The sequence below is a fragment of the Dendrobates tinctorius genome, unplaced genomic scaffold, assembly GCF_039654945.1.
Source record: "Dendrobates tinctorius isolate UK_male_01 unplaced genomic scaffold, ASM3965494v1 ptg000254l, whole genome shotgun sequence".
In the NCBI taxonomy this organism is placed as follows: Eukaryota; Metazoa; Chordata; class Amphibia; order Anura; family Dendrobatidae; genus Dendrobates; species Dendrobates tinctorius.
In genome coordinates this window covers 5,841,799-5,862,294 of record NW_027361921.1, presented here as the reverse complement: position 1 = coordinate 5,862,294, position 20,496 = coordinate 5,841,799, and the positions used below count along the sequence as shown (strand labels likewise).

The window sequence follows — 20,496 nt, the reverse complement described above, 5'->3', positions numbered from 1 at the left end:
AGAGTGGACAACATACTCATCATTATCAGAGACATGGCGGTTAGGCACCTGACATAGGCTGGAATCCTGCACCCAGCTTTTCTCCTGCTCTATCTGCTGGAACGGTGCTTTAGCCAACTAGGTGAATACTTACAATCATGTTTTGGTGGTCTATATCTGTAAGCACATACATACGATTATTCGGAAAAGAAACACTTACAACAATGAAAACATCCTTAAGGTCCTGTCCAGATTTTAAAGCTTCAATCCAATAAGAGATTAAAGGAAAACCTCGAATTGGGAGTAATGCTTTGGGTGTTCCAATGAGATCTTGCATTTTCTGATTCCTTACACTTTGTAGATCTTTAACAAGTCTTGTTCCGTAACCAGCTGCCAAGATTACCGCTTTCATTTTTAGTCCTAAAAAAAAACATATATATATTTATATAAACACACAGGAACACACATTTTGATTATATTTTGCTTTTAATGTCACAAATATGGGGTACATATATTGATTAGCCATTGTGTTTTGGCATTGCCATTTCCAAAATGTACCATTCTGTTTGTTTTTTTGCGATTTACTGTGTGATACAAACTCCAGGGTAACTTTATTCTCTACAGCAGGATAAAAGCAGCAATTTTTATTCTTTAGACATTGCACAATTGAGTACACCCTTTTAGATTTTTCTGTTGGCACAACTGAAAAAGGATTTTTTTAAAGGAGATCTGTTCATTCTTGTAGTACAATTTTAAAGTACATATAATTTATTCACTAAATTATATCTTCTAACTTGTAACCCCTTTATGGCCAAGACATCTTTTATTTGTTTTTTGCATTTTAGTTTTCTCCTCACCTTCTTCCAAGAGCCAAAACATTTATTTTTATTTTTGCATCAGCCAAGTTATATCAGAGCTTGTATTTTTGCAGAATGTTTTCAATCACACTATTGATTTTTATCATATAATATGGAGACATGGAGAAAAAAAAAAAATAAGTGGAATGAAATTCCGGCATGGTCTCCTTGCTTTTGTTTATACAACATTCCTTAAGCTGTAAAAATGATTCTTTCAGGACAGAACAAAAACAAATTTAATGAGCGGTACCACGTGACCGCTGAACACAGGAACAAGCTGCCGGCGCTAGAGACTATCAGAGAAGCAGGGATGTACAGAGACCTCGCCAGGTGGGGTCGAGTATGACGGGGGAGTCATGCGATATATTCACCTGTCCCCATTCCACCGCCGCGCTGTGCTGTCTTCGGCGTCCTCTGGCTGTGACATTCAGGTCAGAGGGCGCAATGACATGTTTAGTGCGCGCCCTCTACCTGAACAGTCACTGCAGAGACCCGGAAGACTGAGTGGCAAGCGGCGGTGGAATGGGGACAGGTGAAAATCGCAAGTGCCAGGGGCCTGAGCCAGCGGCGACACCGGCAGCTAACCCCCAGCGACAAGAGGTGAGTATGTCATTTTTTTTAATTGCAGCATATGGGGCATATTATTCTATGGAGCATCTAATGGGGCCATCAAGCTTCATGGATAAAGTAAATTTTTGGAAAATTTCTGTGACAGCTAAACCAGGATGACAGGTATTTCCCAGGCCCGGGAACAAACGGTGGAAGCCGTGTTACTGATTGGCAGGCAGCACCACTATTCACCACTGGACAGACTGAGTACGTGGACAGCACTTTGGAAATACCTGTTATTCTGGTTTAGCTGTCACAGATAACACATAACAGAAGATCCCTATACATTCTTGATACACCCAGTATTCTTAACCAGCTGTCACAGGACCTTACTAAACAGAATAACTCTCCACAGCAGGGGTATTGTAACCCCATAGGAGTCTATGATTCTCTCCATTTTAGTGTTATTCTTCTACTCCATGTTCACGGACCACACAGGAGCGGTCTGTGTATTGATGAAGGTCAGATGGATTGACCAAAACTTTTACTGCCTTGGACTGTAAATAAAATCCTTCATTTATTCTCAAGTTGAGTGCCAAAAATTTACTTTATTATTGTTCTGGTGTGGGAACATATTTTTGAGCACTGACACAGCTGTGCCACGATATACTTGATATCAACCTTCATGGAGCAGCATATGGGGCATATTATTCTATGAAGCAGCATATGGGGCATATTATTCTATGGAGCATCTTATGGGGCCATCAACCTTTATGGTGCAGCATATAGGGCATATTATTCTATGGAGCATCTTATGGGGCCATTATTAACCTTTGTGCAGCATTATATGGGGCGTATTTTATATGGAGCATCTTATGGGGCCCATCATTAACTGTGTGGGGCATTATATGGAGCTCTTGATTCAATATGAATATTCAGAAACATTTAACCTACTGATGTCTCAATTTTACTTTTATTGGTATCTATTTTTATTTCTGAAATTTACAAGTAGCTGCTGCATTTCCCACCCTAGGTTTATACTTGAGTCAATAAGTTTTCCCAGTTATTTGTGGCAAAATCACGGGCCTCGGCTTATACTTGGGTTGGCTTATACTCGAGTATATACGGTATATACACATTCAAAAACAGCCTAAACTGTACATTCATCACCATTTTTAATCCAAGTTATATGGTAAAGAAATACACTATCATTCAAAAGTTTAGGGTCACTTAGAAATTTCCTTATTTTTTTAAAGAAAAGCACAGTTTTTTTTCCAATGAAGCTAACATTAAATGATTCAGAAATACACTCTATACATTGTTAGTATGGTAAATGACTATTCTAGTTGCAAAAATCTGGTTTGTAATGCAATATCTTCATAGGTGTATAAAGGCCCAAATCCAACAACCATCACTCCAGTGTTCTTATCGTACTTTGTGTTTGCTAACTGTGTAAGAAGGTTAATCGATGGTTAGAATACCCTTGAAAACCCTTGTGCAAGAATGTTAGCACAGCTGAAAATAGTTTGGCTGATTAGAGAAGCTATAGACCTGACCTTCTTTTGAGCTAGTTGAGAATCTGGAGCATTACCGTTGTTGGTTCCAATAAACTCTCAAAATGGCCAGAAATAAAGAAATTTCATGTGAAACTTGACAGTCTATTCTTGTTCTTAGAAATGAAGGCTATTCCATGCGAGAAATTGCCTAGAAACATCTCCTACAACAGTGTGTACTACTCCCTTCAGAGGAGAGCACAAACAGGCTCTAACCAGAGCAGAAATAGAAATGGGAGGTCCCGCTGAACAAATGAGCAACAAGACAAGTACATTAGAGTCTGCAGTTTGAGAAATCGACGCCTCACAGGTCCTCAACTGGCAGCTTCATTAAATAGTACACGCAAAATGCTAGTGTCAACGTCTACAGTGAAGAGGTGACTCCGGGATACTGGCCTTCAGGGCAGAGTGGCAAAGAAAAAGCCATACCTGAGGCTGGCTAATAAAAGGAAAAAATTAATATGGGCAAAAGAACACAGACATTGGACAGACGAAGATTGGAAAAAAGTGTTATGGAAAGACAAATCCAAGTTGGAGATGTTTGGATCACACAGAACATTTGTGAGACTCAGAACAACTGAAAAGATGCTGGAAGAGTGCCTGATGCCATCTGTCAAGCATGGTGGAGGTAATGTGATGGTCTGGGCTTGCTTAGGTGCTGGTAAAGTGGGAGATTTGTACAAGGTAAAAGGGATTTTGAATTAGGAAGGCTATCACTCCATTTTGCAATGCCATGCCATAACTGTGGACAGCACTTGATTGGAGCCAATTTCATCCTACAACAGGACAATGACCCAAAGCACACCTCCAAATTATGCAAGAACTATTTAGGGAAGAAGCAGGCAGCTGGTATTCAATCTGTAATGGAGTGGCCAACGCAGTCACCAGATCTCAACCCCATTGAGCTGTTGTGGGAGCAGCTTGACCGTATGGTACGCAAAAATGCCCATCAAGCCAAACCAACTTGTGGGAGGGGCTTTTGGAAGCATGGGGTGAAATTTTTCCAGATTACCTCAACAAATTAACTGCTAGAATGCCAAAGGTCTGCAATGCTGTAATTGCTGCAAAGGGAGTATTCTTTGACCAAAGCAAAGTTTGAAGGAGAAAATTATTATTTCAAATAAAATTTTTTTTCGGACCTTGTCAATGTCTGGACTAGATTTTAAAATCATTTGATTAATAAAAGTATGAGTTTTCATGGAATAATATAATAATAAATTTTATTTCTATAGCGCCGACATATTCCGCAGCACTTTACAATTCAGAGGGGACTTGTACAGAAGATAGACATTACAGCATAACAATAATCACATAGCTCATAACAGATACCAAGAGGTATGAGGGCCCTGCTCGCAAGTTCACCAAGAGGAATGAGGGCCCTGCTCGCAAGCTTACAATCTATGAGGAAAAAAAAGGTAGACACAAAACGTGGGTGGTAACAACTGCCCTGATTGTTTGGACCAGTCATAATGTTAAGTGTGTAACAGTACAGACACAGAGGGCTAATAGATGCATAAAGCATGTGGGAACATGATGTGGGGAACCTGGTTATGGTAAAACTTTTGACCGTGCCACACAGGGGTAGTTAGTTTAATGTGTTGAGGCGTTAGGCCAGTCTGAATAAATGGATTCTGGAGTGGATGGGTAGCCAGTGTAATGACTGGCACAAGGTAGAAGCATCAGTGTAACGATTGGCGAGGAATATGACCCTGGCTGCAGCATTCAAGACAGATTGGAGGGGGGAGAGTTTGGTAAGAGGGAGACCGATTAGAAGAGAGTTACAATAGTCTAGACGAGAATGAATAAGAGAAACAGTAAGAGTTTTTGCGGAATCAAAAGTAAGAAAAAAGGGAATTAGACCTACCGGTAATTCTGTTTCCTGTAGTCCCTCAGGACAGCACCATGGAGGACGTCCTTCCTTGCCCTATAGTGGGACAGGATCAGAGAGAGGTTAAAAGGCCCCTCCCACCTCCACCCTCCAGTGTTTTTTCAAAGTACCACCGAGGATGGATGGAAATGGTCTAAACACGCCCTTACAAACGCGTATGTAAGACCCTTTAGCGGCTCCATCCCAATCTCGAGCCACGATGACCTGATGGATGAACAATCTGCCGATCGATCCCATGCAGGCCTAAAGACAAACATAAGGGAGGGAACTAAGGGTGCTGTCCTGAGGGACTACAGGAAACAATTACCGGTAGGTCTAATTCCCTTTTTCCCTTACGTCCCTCCGGACAGCACCATGGAGAATACCAAAGCAAAGGTCTCAGGGTGGGTACAGAAGCCCCCGGATCAAAGTTCTAGGTAAGAACCAGGCTAGATCTAGAAATTATCTATAAGATGAGAATATAGATATCGAAAGGGATCTACAAAGGTGATCACCGTAGTGAGTGTCTGATATATGTCTATAATGGCCAATTTCAGTATGAATGTGGCAAACAAGATCTGCAGTGGAACAACCTGTTGCACCCCAATACCACTAATGAACCGCAGTGAATTACAGTTATTGTGATAGATACTTATGAACACCGCAGTCACAGAATAGGCTTAAATCCTTATTGCCCAGCAAAAGGTATGGTGATAACCACAGCCATAATACAAAGAGGACTTGTACAGACCATTAATTCGCTGTATGTGCTATAACACAGGATAGTTCCTTCGTCGGTCCTCCTGGGCTCGGCTTAAACCTTGGCTGGAGACCACCTTACCATACTACAAGGAAACCTGCAGGCCAGGGACTCTGCTCCGCTGGAAGATCAGAGCAATAACAGTACATGGAAAATAGCGGAGCATTGAGACGTATGTACCTTACTCATCCAGGAGATCATGTGTATTCTGAATCCTTTACGTGTCTAAACCTCAAGAAAGGGTTCGATATTATTTAAGTCTAAGGAAATACTCCATCTGGCAGGTAACTTCTCCTGCCACTACCAACATTGGCTTTTTATTAGAAGCATTGAAAGGGAAATGTGGATCCTCACCCCTGTTTTACTGATGTTAGACACAGGGAGTCTGGACTTTGGAACTGAGGAGAGTGTGTGTGTGTGCGCGCTTCTATACAAGTCATTAGCCCAGACACTGTAAATGTGTCAACTTATTTATATGTTATATCCTAAAAGGCAATCTTCTTAGAGATATTTATACCCCTGACTGCTATGGTGGGAGGAACCACACTCTAACTAGAGGGACATAGGTTTCCTCCCATCGCAGAGGGGATTGACTACTGCGAGGCAAATGGACTATGGGTTCTCGACTGCAAGAGTCATGGATACAGCTTCTTTAACTTAGGAGCCCTGACTCCCGTAAGAGCAGCGAGTATGGGATCCTCTGCCCCCTGACGCAGAGCTGCTGAATCGCCATCAGGTACAAAAAGTAGTGATGCCACCCCTGGTAAACATAATACAACGGATTTATGGGACAAGAATCTGTCTACCGGGTGTCTATCAAGGAAACTAGTCCGACTGCTCTATGTGGAGTCGGGAAGAATTGTTTTCTCCCACCTTATGGGATTTTCTGCACCCAGAATATGTCCACTTAAAGGATGAACCCCAGAGACGTATGTCTCCCTTTAAAAGCTAACTATGAGAGGGACCTGCCTTTAGCCCTCAAGACAGTAACTCACTTGAGAGTTCTGTTCCAAATAGAAGAAATGCTAAGTTACTAGGCCAATTCAAGCATAACTGTTCGTCTGGCTAAGTCCAGTTGCCAAGACTGAAGCAACAGAAACTGGGTCTGGGTCCCGAAACACAAAGACCAGAGTTGGGGCCTGAGACAAAATGTGAAGTGGTAGGCCGACCATACAAGGTGTGGCCCACAAAAATGCCCAAGTCAGAAGGTCTAAGCCAGAGGCCCAAAGCCACAGCACCCGAGGTACTATGAAGCACAGAGGTATTAGGACCCATAAATGACCCCCTGAGGCGCAGGGGTACCAAAGCCTTATGACGCCATATGATGCACAGAAGACTTATGCTGTACAGAAGCGCCATGACGCAATATGATGTGCCAAGACACTATGGGGCGCTATGAAGCAATATGATGCATAGAGCCACTATGAAGTCTTATGATGCAATATGATGCACCAAGGCACTATGAAGCTATATGATGCAGTATGACGCACAGACACTATAGAGCTCTATGATGCAGCACAAAGGCACTATGAAGCCACATAGTGGAATACGCTGCATAGAGGCCCCATGATGCCGCATGGTGAACAGAGGCACTATGCAGCCGCATGATTCAGTCTGATGCACAAGGGAACTATGAAGCCACATGATGTACAAAGGCACTATGAAGCCATATGATGACGTATGATGTACCAAAGTACTATGACGCCATATGATGCACAGAGGTGCTATGAAGCACAATGATGCAACCTGAAGCACAATGATGCGACATGAAGCGCAATGATGCAATATGAGGCGCAATGATGCAATATGAGGCGCAATGATGCAATATGATGCACAGTGATGCGATATGAAGCAATATGAAGCACAATGAAGCAATATGAAGCACAATGATGCAATATGAGGCACAATGATGCAATATGAGGCACAATGATGCAATATGAAGCACAATGATGCAATATGAAGCACAATGATGCAATATGAGGCACAATGATGCAATATGAGGCACAATGATGCACTATGAGGCACAATGATGGACAATGATGCAATATGAGGCACAATGATGCAATATGAGGCACAATGATGCAATATGAGGCACAATGATGCAATATGATACACAATGATGCAATATGAAGCACAATGATGCCATATGATGCACAATGATGCCAAATGATGCAGTATGATGCACAGCGGCCGTATGATGCACGGCGGCAGTATGGGGCACGGCGGCCATATATCGTGCGCGGCGGCCATATATCGTGCACGGCGGCCATATATCGTGCACAGCGGCCATATATCGTGCACGGCGGCCATATATCGTGCACGGCGGCCATATATCGTGCACGGCGGCCATATATCGTGCACGGCGGCCATATATCGTGCACGGCGGCCATATATCGTGCACGGCGGCCATATATCGTGCACGGCGGCCATATATCGTGCACGGCGGCCATATATCGTGCACGGCGGCCATATATCGTGCACGGCGGCCATATATCGTGCACAGCGGCCTTATATCGTGCACAGCGGCCATATATCGTGCACAGTGGCCATATATCGTGCACAGCGGCCATATATCGTGCACAGCAATATGATGATCAGCGATACGATGTTCAGCGGCGATACGATGCACAGAGACAAAACGATGCCCCTATGATGTAATATGATGCACAGACTACGGCCCTGCTTGAAGGTGCCAAACAAGAGGCCAGGTCCCCAGCTACCTCCAAGAGAGCAATCAGAGATCCGGATAAACCTCCGCTCTGAATAGTATATCTCAATTGTCAGACCAGCTCCACCTGAAGGAGCTAATTAATTAGACTCAGGTGGAGAGCAGTCTCCCTGGAGACCATGTGCTGCATTCCACCATGTGTCCAGCCATAAGGCTGTGTGCAGACCTGGTCTGCAACTAACTGAGCTCCCATTATGAGATGTAGCTTGGACAAATGGCCTTACTATAGCCTAGAGGTCCAAGGCCTAGCTGCTTATATGTGAAGCACATCTCAGCACTTGAGGCTCTAGGCCCAGCTTTGGCACCAAGGCATGAGGTTAGTATCAACCCAGAGGCCAGACCCTGAACACAACATTCCAGCGTGCACTCACCTGTGCTGGCTCCACACCTGCTAGAAAGACAGGGGGAGCTGGTAATGCCGAGCCTACCCTGGAGGGAAGTGGCATTTGGTCAGGAATGTTGTATTACTGCCAGTGATTTCCTTTCCTGTGCCCCACGAGATCCAAGAAACTAGACTGTTGCCTGTCTCGTTCTGCACTTCCGCGTTCTGTCATGGAACGCACGCCGACCTTATGCTGACGTTGCCGGAGGCGCAACAGCCTTCTCCACCGTACGTTTTCTGGAATTAGCAATGTTTCGCCGGCTGGCTTCCGAGCCGAGAGCCTCCCACCGGGAGGAGCGGCTCAACCCAGGAGCACGTCCGCTCGACTGGTCTCTGGGGCAGAGGGACTCCCCACTGGGGAGTGTCGGCCCTGGCCCCTTGACAGGGGGAAGGATTGGACGCGCCGCACGATCCCCCTGAGCCCATCATGCAGGCTGGCTGAGGAACTTCTCCAAGAGGTGTCAGCCACGGTCCACTTGACAGGGGGTAAGAGGGCTGAGACCCCCAATCCTGTCTGGTACAGCGAATGACGGCTGAGGGACCTCTCCCAGAGAGGAATCAGCCACAGACCGCCTGCCAGGGGAATGGAAAGCCATAAACGTCCACAGGCTATCTTCGCTCTAAAAGCAACCTCTCGTACATCCGTCCCCTGCCGGGACAGGAAAAACACTGGAGGGTGGAGGTGGGAGGGGCCTTTTAACCTCTCTCTGATCCTGTCCCACTATAGGGCAAGGAAGGACGTCCTCCATGGTGCTGTCCGGAGGGACGTAAGGGAAATGTTGAATTATATAAATGTTTTTGAGGTGCAGATAACAAGAGCGAGCCAGTGATCGGATGTGGGGGGGGGTGAATGAAAGTTCGGAGTCAAGTATGACCCAAAGACAGCGGGCATGTTGCTGGGGAGTAATAGTGGAACCACACACAGAAATGGCAATGTGGGGTATAGTTACATTAGTAGTGGGAGGACACACAAGGAGTTCAGTCTTTGACAGGTTCAGTTTCAGATATAGTGAGGACATGATGTTAGACACAGCGTTTAGATAATTGCTGGTGTTTTCTAAAAAGGCAGGCGTGATATCAGGGGAAGAAGTGTACAATTGGGTGTCACCAGCATAGAGAGATGGTACTGAAACCAAATCTACTGATTGTTTGACCAATAGAGGCAATATACAAAGAGAAGAGGAGGGGGCCTAGGACTGATTCTTGAGGAACCCCAACAGTAAGGGGAAGATGAGAGGAGGAACCAGCAAAAGACACAGTAAAGGTGCGGTCAGAGAGATAGGAGGAGAGCCAGGAGAGAACGATGTCCTTGATGCCGATGGAGCGGAGCATGGTGAGGAGGATGATCCACAGTGTTGAATGTTGCAGAGAGATCCAAGACAATCAGCATGGAGTAGTGACCATTAGATTTAACTGTTAGTAGATAATTAGAGACTTTAGTGAGGGCAGTTTCAGTAGAGTGCAAAAAGCGGAAACCGGATTGGAGAGGGTCGAGAAGTGAGTTATCAGAGAGATAGCGGATCAGACGGGAATGGACCAGGCATTCCAGGAGTTTAGAGATGAAGGGAAGATTAGAGACAGGTCTATAGTTAGCGGCACAGTTTTGGTAGAGGGATGGTTTTTTAAGTAGTGGATGTATGATGGCATGCTTAAATGAGGAGGGAAAGATACCAGAAGAGAGAGAGAGGTTAAATATTTTAGTTAGGTGAGTGGTGACAGCAGGGGAAAGGGACTGGAGGACATGTGACAGACATGGGTCACTGGTGCAAGTGGTTGGGCAAGAAGATGCAAGGAGCCTGCTTACTACTTCTTCTGTGACTGGTTCAAAATCAGAGAGTGAGTTAGATGCAGTGGTGGAGGCAGGACAGTGCATGGTAGGAGGTGATTGGGAGATAATTTCCTGTCGGATATGGTCAATTGTTTCTTTGAAGTAATTGGCCAGATCCTCAGCTCGAAGCTGTGGTTGGGGCCTGCACTCTTGGGTTGAGTAGGGAATGAAAAGTATCAGAGACATTTAGGGTCATTGGATAGTGAGGTGATGAGGGTGCTGAAATAGGTTTGTTTGGAGAGGTGAAGGGCAGTGTGGTATTTTCTAAGCATAAACTTATAATGGATGAAATCGTCGTGTAGATTGGATTTTCTCCAGACGTTTGGCGCACCTGGAGCGCAGCTGCAGGAAACGTGTTAGCAGGGTATGCCACGGTTGTCGCCGTCTGTGTCGTGTTGTTCTATGTACAGGAGGTGTAGTTTCATCCAGGGCACTTTCAAGTGTTTCATTGTAATGCTTCAGTGCAGAATAAGGACATGAGAGTTAGGAGATAGAGGCCAATGAAGACTGCAAGTTCTTCATAAGTTTTTGGGTGTTAATGGCCTGTATGTTTCTATAAATATGGACAGTGGGGGGGACCTGAGCAGCCTGGCAGTTCTTGATAGAGAACGAAAGAAGGTTGTGGTCAGACAGCGGGAGAGGGGAGTTTGTGAAATCATCCACTGCACAAAGCCGAGAGAACACCAATTCGAGGGAGTTTCCGTCTTCATGAGTTGGAGAATTAGTAAGCTGCGAAAGGCAGTGAAGTGTGATCTGGCCGGGTGGGCTAGCTTGCAGTGACGGAAAGGGGTTTCATAAGCCGATTGTGTGGCTGCAGCCAAAGCATTTATAATCCCCTCACTGCAGCGGCATAATCGCCAGTGTACAAGCAGCCTGGTCGGCGACCAATTATCCTAGGTGTAGTTCCCTGATTGACCTGAGGATAAGGGGGGGCGCCGGAGAGCTGCGAGTTCCAAAGTGGAACTCGGAAAGTGGGATATGCATAAATCCCGACAGCTTTTAACATATTGTGGCAGTAGTGGGATAAGCAAAATAAACCCCCCCTGTGGTAAATTGTTAGGGCAAGACTAGCTTGCTGTTTTTTTATCACATGGTGCCAGTGGTGGGATAACTAAGATACGCCTCCCTGTGCCTGTGATAGCCGTGTGTCGGCAGTGCGTCGCGTCCCTCCGTGACATTCTGGTGTCAGCGGCGGCATCGTGACATACACAAAATTGTCTGGGTGACCTCAAAATATGGAATGGTAGTGTAAATAAAAAGCTGTTTTTATGCATCCTGCCCCCATCCTGCGCGTGAGAATCGCGCATGCGCATAGCGCTATCCGACGCCATTTTACTGAAGACACATTTGCAGTGTGTCTTCAGCAATATGGTGCCAGACAGCGCGGTATGGGTATGTGCGTACTCCAGCCTCCAGCAGAATGGGAGAGCGCTGGAACACAGGAAAGAAGGGTGAGTATAAATGTTTTGTTTTTTTTGTATGTGTGCAGTTTAATAGGGGTGAGCGGGACCATGCATACCAGGATAGGGGGGTGAGAGGTAGCATGCATACCAGGAAAGGGGGGTAAGATGACCATGCATACCAGGAAAGTGGGGTGAGAAGACCATGCATACCAGGATAGGGGGGGTGAGAGGACCATGCATACCAGGATGGGGGGGTGAGAGGACCATGCATACCAGGATAGGGGGGGTGAGAGGACCATGCATACCAGGATAGGGGGGGGTGAGAGGACCATGCATACCAGGATAGGGGGGGTGAGAGGACCATGCATACCAGGATAGGGGGGGTGAGAGGACCATGCATACCAGGATAGGGGGGTGGGAGGACCATGCATACCATGATAGGGGGGGTGAGAGGACCATGCATACCAGGATTGAGGGGTGAGGGGTACCATGCATACCAACATAGGGGGATGAGGGGTACCATGCATACCAGGATTAGGAATGAGGGGACCATGCATACCAGAAATGGAAGGTAAGGCGTGCCATGTATACCAGGCTTGGGGATGAGGGGACCATGCATACCAGGATTGTGGGGGTGAGGGGACCATGCATACCAGGATTGGGGGGGGGGTGATAGGACCATGCATACCAGGATTGGGGGGGGGGGGGTGAGGGGACCCTGCATACCAGGATTGGGGGGTGAGGGAACCACGAATACCAGGATATGGATGAGGGGGTACCACGCATACCAGTATTGGGGGGTGAGGGGACCATACATACCAGTATAGGGATGAGGGGCTACCATGCATACCATGATAGCGACGAGGGGGGTACCATACATACCAGGATTGGGGGGTGAGGGGACCATGTATTCCAGGATGAGGAATGGGGTACCATGCATACCAGGTTTTTTGTTTTTTTTTTTTGGGGGGGGGGGGGGTGAGGGGACCATACATACCAGAATAGGGATGAGAGGGCCATGCATACATTATAGGGATGACGAGGCCATGCATAGCAAGATAGGGATGAGAAGTACCATACATACCAGGATAGGAATGAGGGGTACTATGCATACCATGATGGGGATGAGGGGACCATGCAAAGCAGGATAGGAGGGGGCAGCACACATCAGGATGGGAGATCATACACCAATAACAATGCTCGTCACCCGGGCGTAGAACGGGTTCATAGCTATATATATATATATATATATATATATATATATACACACACACACACACAGTGGGGCAAAAAAGTATTTAGTCAGTCAGCAATAGTGCAAGTTCCACCACTTAAAAAGATGAGAGGCGTCTGTAATTTACATCATAGGTAGACCTCAACTATGGGAGACAAACTGAGAAAAAAAAATCCAGAAAATCACATTGTCTGTTTTTTTTTTTCATTTTATTTGCATATTATGGTGGAAAATAAGTATTTGGTCAGAAACAAAATTTCATCTCAATACTTTGTGATATATCCTTTGTTGGCAATGACAGAGGTCAAACGTTTTCTGTAAGTCTTCACAAGGTTGCCACACACTGTTGTTGGTATGTTGGCCCATTCCTCCATGCAGATCTCCTCTAGAGCAGTGATGTTTTTGGCTTTTCGCTTGGCAACACGGACTTTCAACTCCCTCCAAAGGTTTTCTATAGGGTTGAGATCTGGAGACTGGCTAGGCCATTCCAGGACCTTGAAATACTTCTTACGAAGCCACTCCTTCATTGCCCTGGCGGTGTGCTTTGGATCATTGTCATGTTGAAAGACCCAGCCACGTTTCATATTCAATGCCCTTGCTGATGGAAGGAGGTTTGCACTCAAAATCTCACGATACATGGCCCCATTCATTCTTTCATGTACCCGGATCAGTCGTCCTGGCCCCTTTGCAGAGAAACAGCCCCAAAGCATGATGTTTCCACCACCATGCTTTACAGTAGGTATGGTGTTTGATGGATGCAACTCAGTATTCTTTTTCCTCCAAACACGACAAGTTGTGTTTCTACCAAACAGTTCCAGTTTGGTTTCATCAGACCATAGGACATTCTCCCAAAACTCCTCTGGATCATCCAAATGCTCTCTAGCAAACTTCAGACGGGCCCGGACATGTACAGGCTTAAGCGGTGGGACACGTCTGGCACTGCAGGATCTGAGTCCATGGTGGCGTAGTGTGTTACTTATGGTAGGCCTTGTTACATTGGTCCCAGCTCTCTGCAGTTCATTCACTAGGTCCCCCCGCGTGGTTCTGGGATTTTTGCTCACCGTTCTTGTGATCATTCTGACCCCACGGGGTGGGATTTTGCGTGGAGCACCAGATCGAGGGAGATTATCAGTGGTCTTGTATGTCTTCCATTTTCTAATTATTGCTCCCACAGTTGATTTCTTCACTCCAAGCTGGTTGGCTATTGCAGATTCAGTCTTCCCAGCCTGGTGCAGGGCTACAATTTTGTTTCTGGTGTCCTTTGACAGCTCTTTGGTCTTCACCATAGTGGAGTTTGGAGTCAGACTGTTTGAGGGTGTGCACAGGTGTCTTTTTATACTGATAACAAGTTTAAACAGGTGCCATTACTACAGGTAATGAGTGGAGGAAAGAGGAGACTCTTAAAGAAGAAGTTACAGGTCTGTGAGAGCCAGAAATCTTGATTGCTTGTTTCTGACCAAATACTTATTTTCCACCATAATATGCAAATAAAATGAAAAAAAAAACAGACAATGTGATCTTCTGGATTTTTTTTTCTCAGTTTGTCTCCCATAGTTGAGGTCTACCTATGATGTAAATTACAGACGCCTCTCATCTTTTTAAGTGGTGGAACTTGCACTATTGCTGACTGACTAAATACTTTTTTGCCCCACTGTGTGTATATATATATATATATATATATATATATATATATATATATATATATATATATATACACATACACACACATATATATTGTCCTATAAAAGGTAAACAGTGCAAATAGTGCTGAAAATGCACATATATAAACAAATGTCACTAAAGTATTCATTTCCGTTGAGGTATAGTCCCATGCAAAGAGAATCCAGCAACAAAATAATTCACATGCAAAAAGAATTGTGTTTAAATAATAATGCAATGTGCTGGATTATGGCATGCAAAAAGTTGAATAAGGTTTTAGCATGAGGGCACATTCAGAATCAAGTCAATAGAATACACCGCTCATCCTGGAAGTCATAACAAAATGGATAAACATACAACCATATTTACCGGTGGGGAGTGTCACATATGCCAGCTGAGCCCAATGCGTGCTGCTGCTTAGAGCAGCTTAGTCAGGGGAAGTCACCAAAGTCTATGCCATGTCCATTTAAACACCCAGTAATTGCACTTACACATCACTCGGCAAATGCCTAGAAGTACGAGACAGTCAGGTAACACGAGAGTAAAGCTACGCATGCGCTCATTGTATCTATGTGTTCCATAAAGTCGGAAGTGAAGTAGTTGCCTGATCACTGCAATGCAAAATAATACAGGTGACCGAACTATGAGTTCCATGGACCCTGAAATGTGATAACTGCGTACCATTCGCTGGAAATAACCTAGTAAATGCAGGACTTGATGAAACAGATGGTAGAGGAAACAAAGTTCCCCCAAACATGCAAACCAGAAACATGGAAACACAGGTCAGAATATAAGAAAAGGATCAGGAAAATAATAAGCAAAAAAGAAAAACAAAATGTACAAAACATATAAAAATGAAAATAAGAAAACAGAGAAATTAAATGAAGTGAACAACAAAAACTATCTATGTGTTCCATAAAGCCAAAGATGAAACGACTGCATTCCATCCACCGGAATACACCCGGTGGGTGAAATACATAATAATGTAAATCACAAGGGAGACAGAAATCCCCTAAAGTATGTGGAACAATAAGATAGAAAAATATAAAAAAAAATTAGTAAAAAATGTGTAAAAAAAACAAAATTGAACTTCTGTTTCCTTTTGTCCTAGTCTTGCTTATTGCCCATCTTGAAAATGAAAAATCCCTAGAAACTTGCCACTGACCATCCGACGCCGTAATGCTACGAAACAAGCCCACCATGAACGGATAGATCCCCAATGGTGAATGGACCTCCCTTGATTGAATTAACAAAGATTCATCATAACCCCATCCATTCTCCCTTCAATACAGTTTAGTCATCCTGTCCCCTTTGCAGAAAAGCACCACCAAAGTATGATGCTTCACGCTTATCTGGATCATACAGATGGTCATTGGCGACCTTCAAAAGGGCCTCGACATGTGCTGGCAAGAGCATGGGGACCTTGCGTGCCTTGCAGGATTTTAATCCATGACGGCGTGTGTGTTACTAACGTTAATGTTTGAGACTGTGGTCCCAGCTCTCTTCAAGTCATTTACTAGGTCCTCCCATGTAGTTCTGGGCTTGTTCTTGAGCTTTGTGAGAATCATACTTACTCCATTAGGCGAGATTTCGCATGGAGCCCCAGACCGTGGAAGTTTGACAGTCATTTTTTCTTCCATTTTGTTATTAATTGTGGCAACAGCTGCCTTCACACCAAGCAGCTTGCCTATTGTCTTGTGGGCTATCCCAGCCTTGTGCAGGTCTAAAGTTTTGTTCCTAATGTCCTTAGACAGCTCTTTGGTCTTGGCCATGGTGGAGAAGTTGGAGTGCTTGATTGTGTGGATACGCGTCTTTTATAAAGGTAACAAGTTCAAACATGTGAAATTAATACAGTTAATGAGTGCAAATTAGGAGGACTTGTTAACTACTTTACGACATCGGGCGTAATAGTACGACGATGTTGGACTCCGGCGGTGGGACCACATTTTTCCACGCACATGTCAGCAGTTTTGAACAGTTGACATGTGCCCGGAAAAGCCGCCAACCCGCTGACAGCGGCATTTGACATGCACTTCCGGCAATTGTGCCAGAAATCCGCCCATCGGTGACCCCATCAAGTGATCGCGGGTCACCGATAGGTTGGCATGACAACCAGTGGTCTCCTGGAGACCTCTATGGTTGTTACTGTCGGCTTGCTGCGAGCACCGCTAAGTGGTCGACGCTCATAGCAAGTGAGTAATTCAGCTACATACAGGCGAACTGATTATCGCCCTTATGTAGCAGAGCCTATCAGGTTATGGCAGCTGCTAGTCTCCAATGGAGACTATTGAAGTATGACAAAAGAAAAAAAAAAAAAAAAAAAAAAAATCATCCACCTTTCACCCCATTCAAAATAAAACAATTAAAAAAAAAAAAAAAAAAATCAAAACTAACATATTTGGTATCGCCGCGTTCAGAATCGCCCGATCAATAAAAAAAAGGATTAACCTGATCACTGAATGGCGTAGAGAGAAAAAAGTCAAAACACCAGAATTACTTTTTTGGTTGCCTCGACGTTGCATTAAAATGCAATAACGAAAGATGGTATCATTTAAAATGTCAGCTCGGGGTGCAAAATATAAGTTATCATCCAACCCGAAATCACAAAAAAAAAAAAAAAAAAAAAAAAAATCGAGATGCTACGGGTATCGGAAAATGGCACAATTTTTTTTAACAAAGTTTGGAATTTTTTTTCATTACTTAGATTAAAAAAGAACCTAGTCATGTTTGGTGTCTATGAACTCGTAATGACCTGGAGAATCATAATGGCAGGTCAGTTTTAGCATTTGTTGAACAAGGTAAAAAAATTCCAAAAAACAGTTGTGGGATTGCACTTTTTTTGCAATTTCACTGCATTTTTTTTCCCGTTTTCTAGTACATGCCATGGTAAAAAAATGGTGTTGTTCAAAAGTACAACTCGTCCCGCAAAAAACAAGGCCTCACATGGCCATTTTGACCAAAAAATAAAAAAAGTTATGGCTCCGGGAAGAAGGGGAGCAAAAAATGAAAATGCAAAACCAAAAATAGCTCTGGTCATTAAGGGGTTAAAGAAACACTAAGGGTACGTTTCCACAGTCAGAAAACGCTGTGGTCTGGATGGTGCGTACATCCGCAGAGTCAAATCCACAGCGACCAGATGTTACAGCATAGTGGAATGGATTTCAAGAAATCCCATCTTCACTATGCGCACACGGATGCCTCCGGCTTCCCTGCGGAGATGGACAAGCCGCGCGTCTTTCCAGACCGCAGCATGTCTATTTATGTAGCCACTGCGGAAATTTCCCACACACTTACATGAGATGCGGTAAAACCGTATTATCTTCTTAGTCATATGCGTATTAAGACAGGGAACACAGCGTACTACGCATCTGTACTAATTTAAATAATGTTGTACCTTGTTTCAGCCGGAAGTTCGGGTACATTGCAGTTCTCGCGATGAGCTCAGCTCATCGTGAGAACTGCAGTGCACGTGACCGCCAGGGACATCTCTGGTGATCATCTTCAAGCTCCGCTGTGTCTGAATGTCAGGCTGAGTGGTGACATAATGCCTCCATTCAGAAAAGGCATCCAGATGTAGCAAAGTTGGACTCGTCGTGGGACAGTATGTATATCCTCTCGGCGGACAGGTAAGGATATTGTTGTTTTTTTATTTTAATTCTCTTCCAGGAGATGTTGGCTTCGGTGGAATAGGCAATACAGTAAGTATGGTTTAATCAAGATCTATTAAAAGGAGTCTGTGGTTATTTCAATTAAAGGACTTTATTCTGGATGTGTCTTTATTTACCATATAACTATAGGATTAGTAATGGAGAGTTCTCTTACAGACGCTTCTCCATTATTAAGCCTCGGGCTTGATGTCACCTGACAATACAAAGGTGACATCAACCCAACAAATATTACCCAACTTGCCAGCGCTACAGGGAAAGTGGAAAGAGCTGCGTAAAGTGCCACAATTGGTGAATCTTTGGATATGCCAATTGTGGGATGGCTGTGGGCTGCTAATTTTAGGCTAGTGGGGGCAAAAATCCACGAGTCTCGCCAGCCTGAAAATACTAGGCTGCAGCTGTCTGCTTTTTCCTTAGCTGGTTAACAAATATAGGGGACCACATGCTAGTTTTTAAAAATTATTTATTAAAAAAGGAGGGGGCCTCTCTCTGTGCTTTCCTCCACTTCCTGTGTCATGGACTTCCGGTTGTGTCACAAGATTCACCATTGTTTAAATTAGTACACACGTGTAGTAAGCTGCGTTCCCGCACTTAATACACATGTGATTAGGAAGATAATGTGGTTTTACTGCATCTAATGAAAGTCTATAGGTAATTTATGCAGCGAAGACTAAACGTCTCCACTACATAAATAGACATGCTGCGGTCTGGAAAAACGCTTCACATGTGTCTCCACAGGGAAGCCGCATAGTGGGTATGGGATTTCTTGAAATCACATCCAACATGCTGTAACATCTGGATGTTGCAAGTTGGACATTGCGGATATACGCAGCATCCAACCCTCAGCGTTTACTGACCGTGTGCACATATCCCAATAAATCTGCAAACAGGAAATCACTTTTTTCCTTCCCAGAAGCCAATGGTCAACTAGCTTTATTTCAAGTGCCAAAAAAAAAGCATGCAGAAAAAAAGCATCAAAAACGTATGTAAAAAATGCATTAAAAATGCAGGTGACCTGCCAGTGACCTCAGATGCAGATTTGGTAAAGATTTCACCTGCGTCAAATCCTGAACAAATACTGATCCATTCCTGATCGTGTGCACTTACCCTCATGGTATGTTTCCACGGGCCGGAATCCTTGTGCTTTGGACGCAGCGGATACCCCGCTATGTCCAAAGCGCCGCCCAATGTTGTATGAGCGGTGATTCCGGATGTGTTCATTGAACACATCCGGAATCACTGCATCCTATTCATAGACAGGGTTATTTATCTTATGGAGATGGAGAGTCTCCGCAAGATAAATAGACATGCTACGGTCTATAAAGACGCGCCGCATGTCCGGTTACGCAGAGCCACTGGATGCGGCCATGCATGCATAGTGGAGACAAGATTTCATAAAATCCCCTCCACTATGCTGTAACATCTGGACGCTGCGGTGTACACAGCGTCCAATCTGCAGCAAATACTGAAGAAATCCTGACTGTGGAAACATAGCCTCATAGCTTTGTGAGAGCCAGAATTCTTGGTGTGGGGGTTGGTAGGTGATCAAATACTTATTTCATGCAATAAAATGCAATTTAATTATTTAAAACTCATGCAATGTGAATTTCTGTTTTTATTTTTAGATTCTCTCACAGCTGAAGTGTACCTACGATAAAAATTGCAGACCTCTCCAGTCTTTGTAGCTGGGAAAACTTGCAAAATTGGCCGTGTATCAAATACTTATTTTCCCCACTTTAGTCATATACATTAAGCTGCGCATCACAGAAAAGGGTGGAGTTGGGCTTGCCAGCACAAGGCCAGCGAGTCACAGCAATGTTAATTGCTATACTGCTTACCGGAGAAGCTGCAGAGGGAACCCGGATACATGGAACACTTCTGATATTCAGCTGATCGGCGCCGCAGCTGCATGTGTCACGGCTGGGTGACCGTCACAAGACATGCATGGAGAGCCTGTGTGTTGTGACTGTCACACAGCGGCGACACATACAGCTGCGGCGCCGAACAGCTGATCATCGGAAGCGCTCCAGAT

The 20,496-nt window shown here is 44.6% G+C and overlaps 1 protein-coding gene across 3 annotated transcripts in view; it reads right to left on the bottom strand.

The window, feature by feature from the left end:
* LOC141067703 (UTP--glucose-1-phosphate uridylyltransferase-like) overlaps window positions 1–20,496 on the bottom strand; it is a 247,900-nt gene that overhangs the window by 175,724 nt on the left and 51,680 nt on the right. For all 3 annotated transcript variants that reach the window (XM_073558121.1, XM_073558119.1, XM_073558120.1), the window contains exon 2: window positions 200–399. In XM_073558121.1, coding sequence (XP_073414222.1) covers window positions 200–399 — 200 coding nt within the window. The remainder of the gene's footprint in view (window positions 1–199; window positions 400–20,496) is intronic.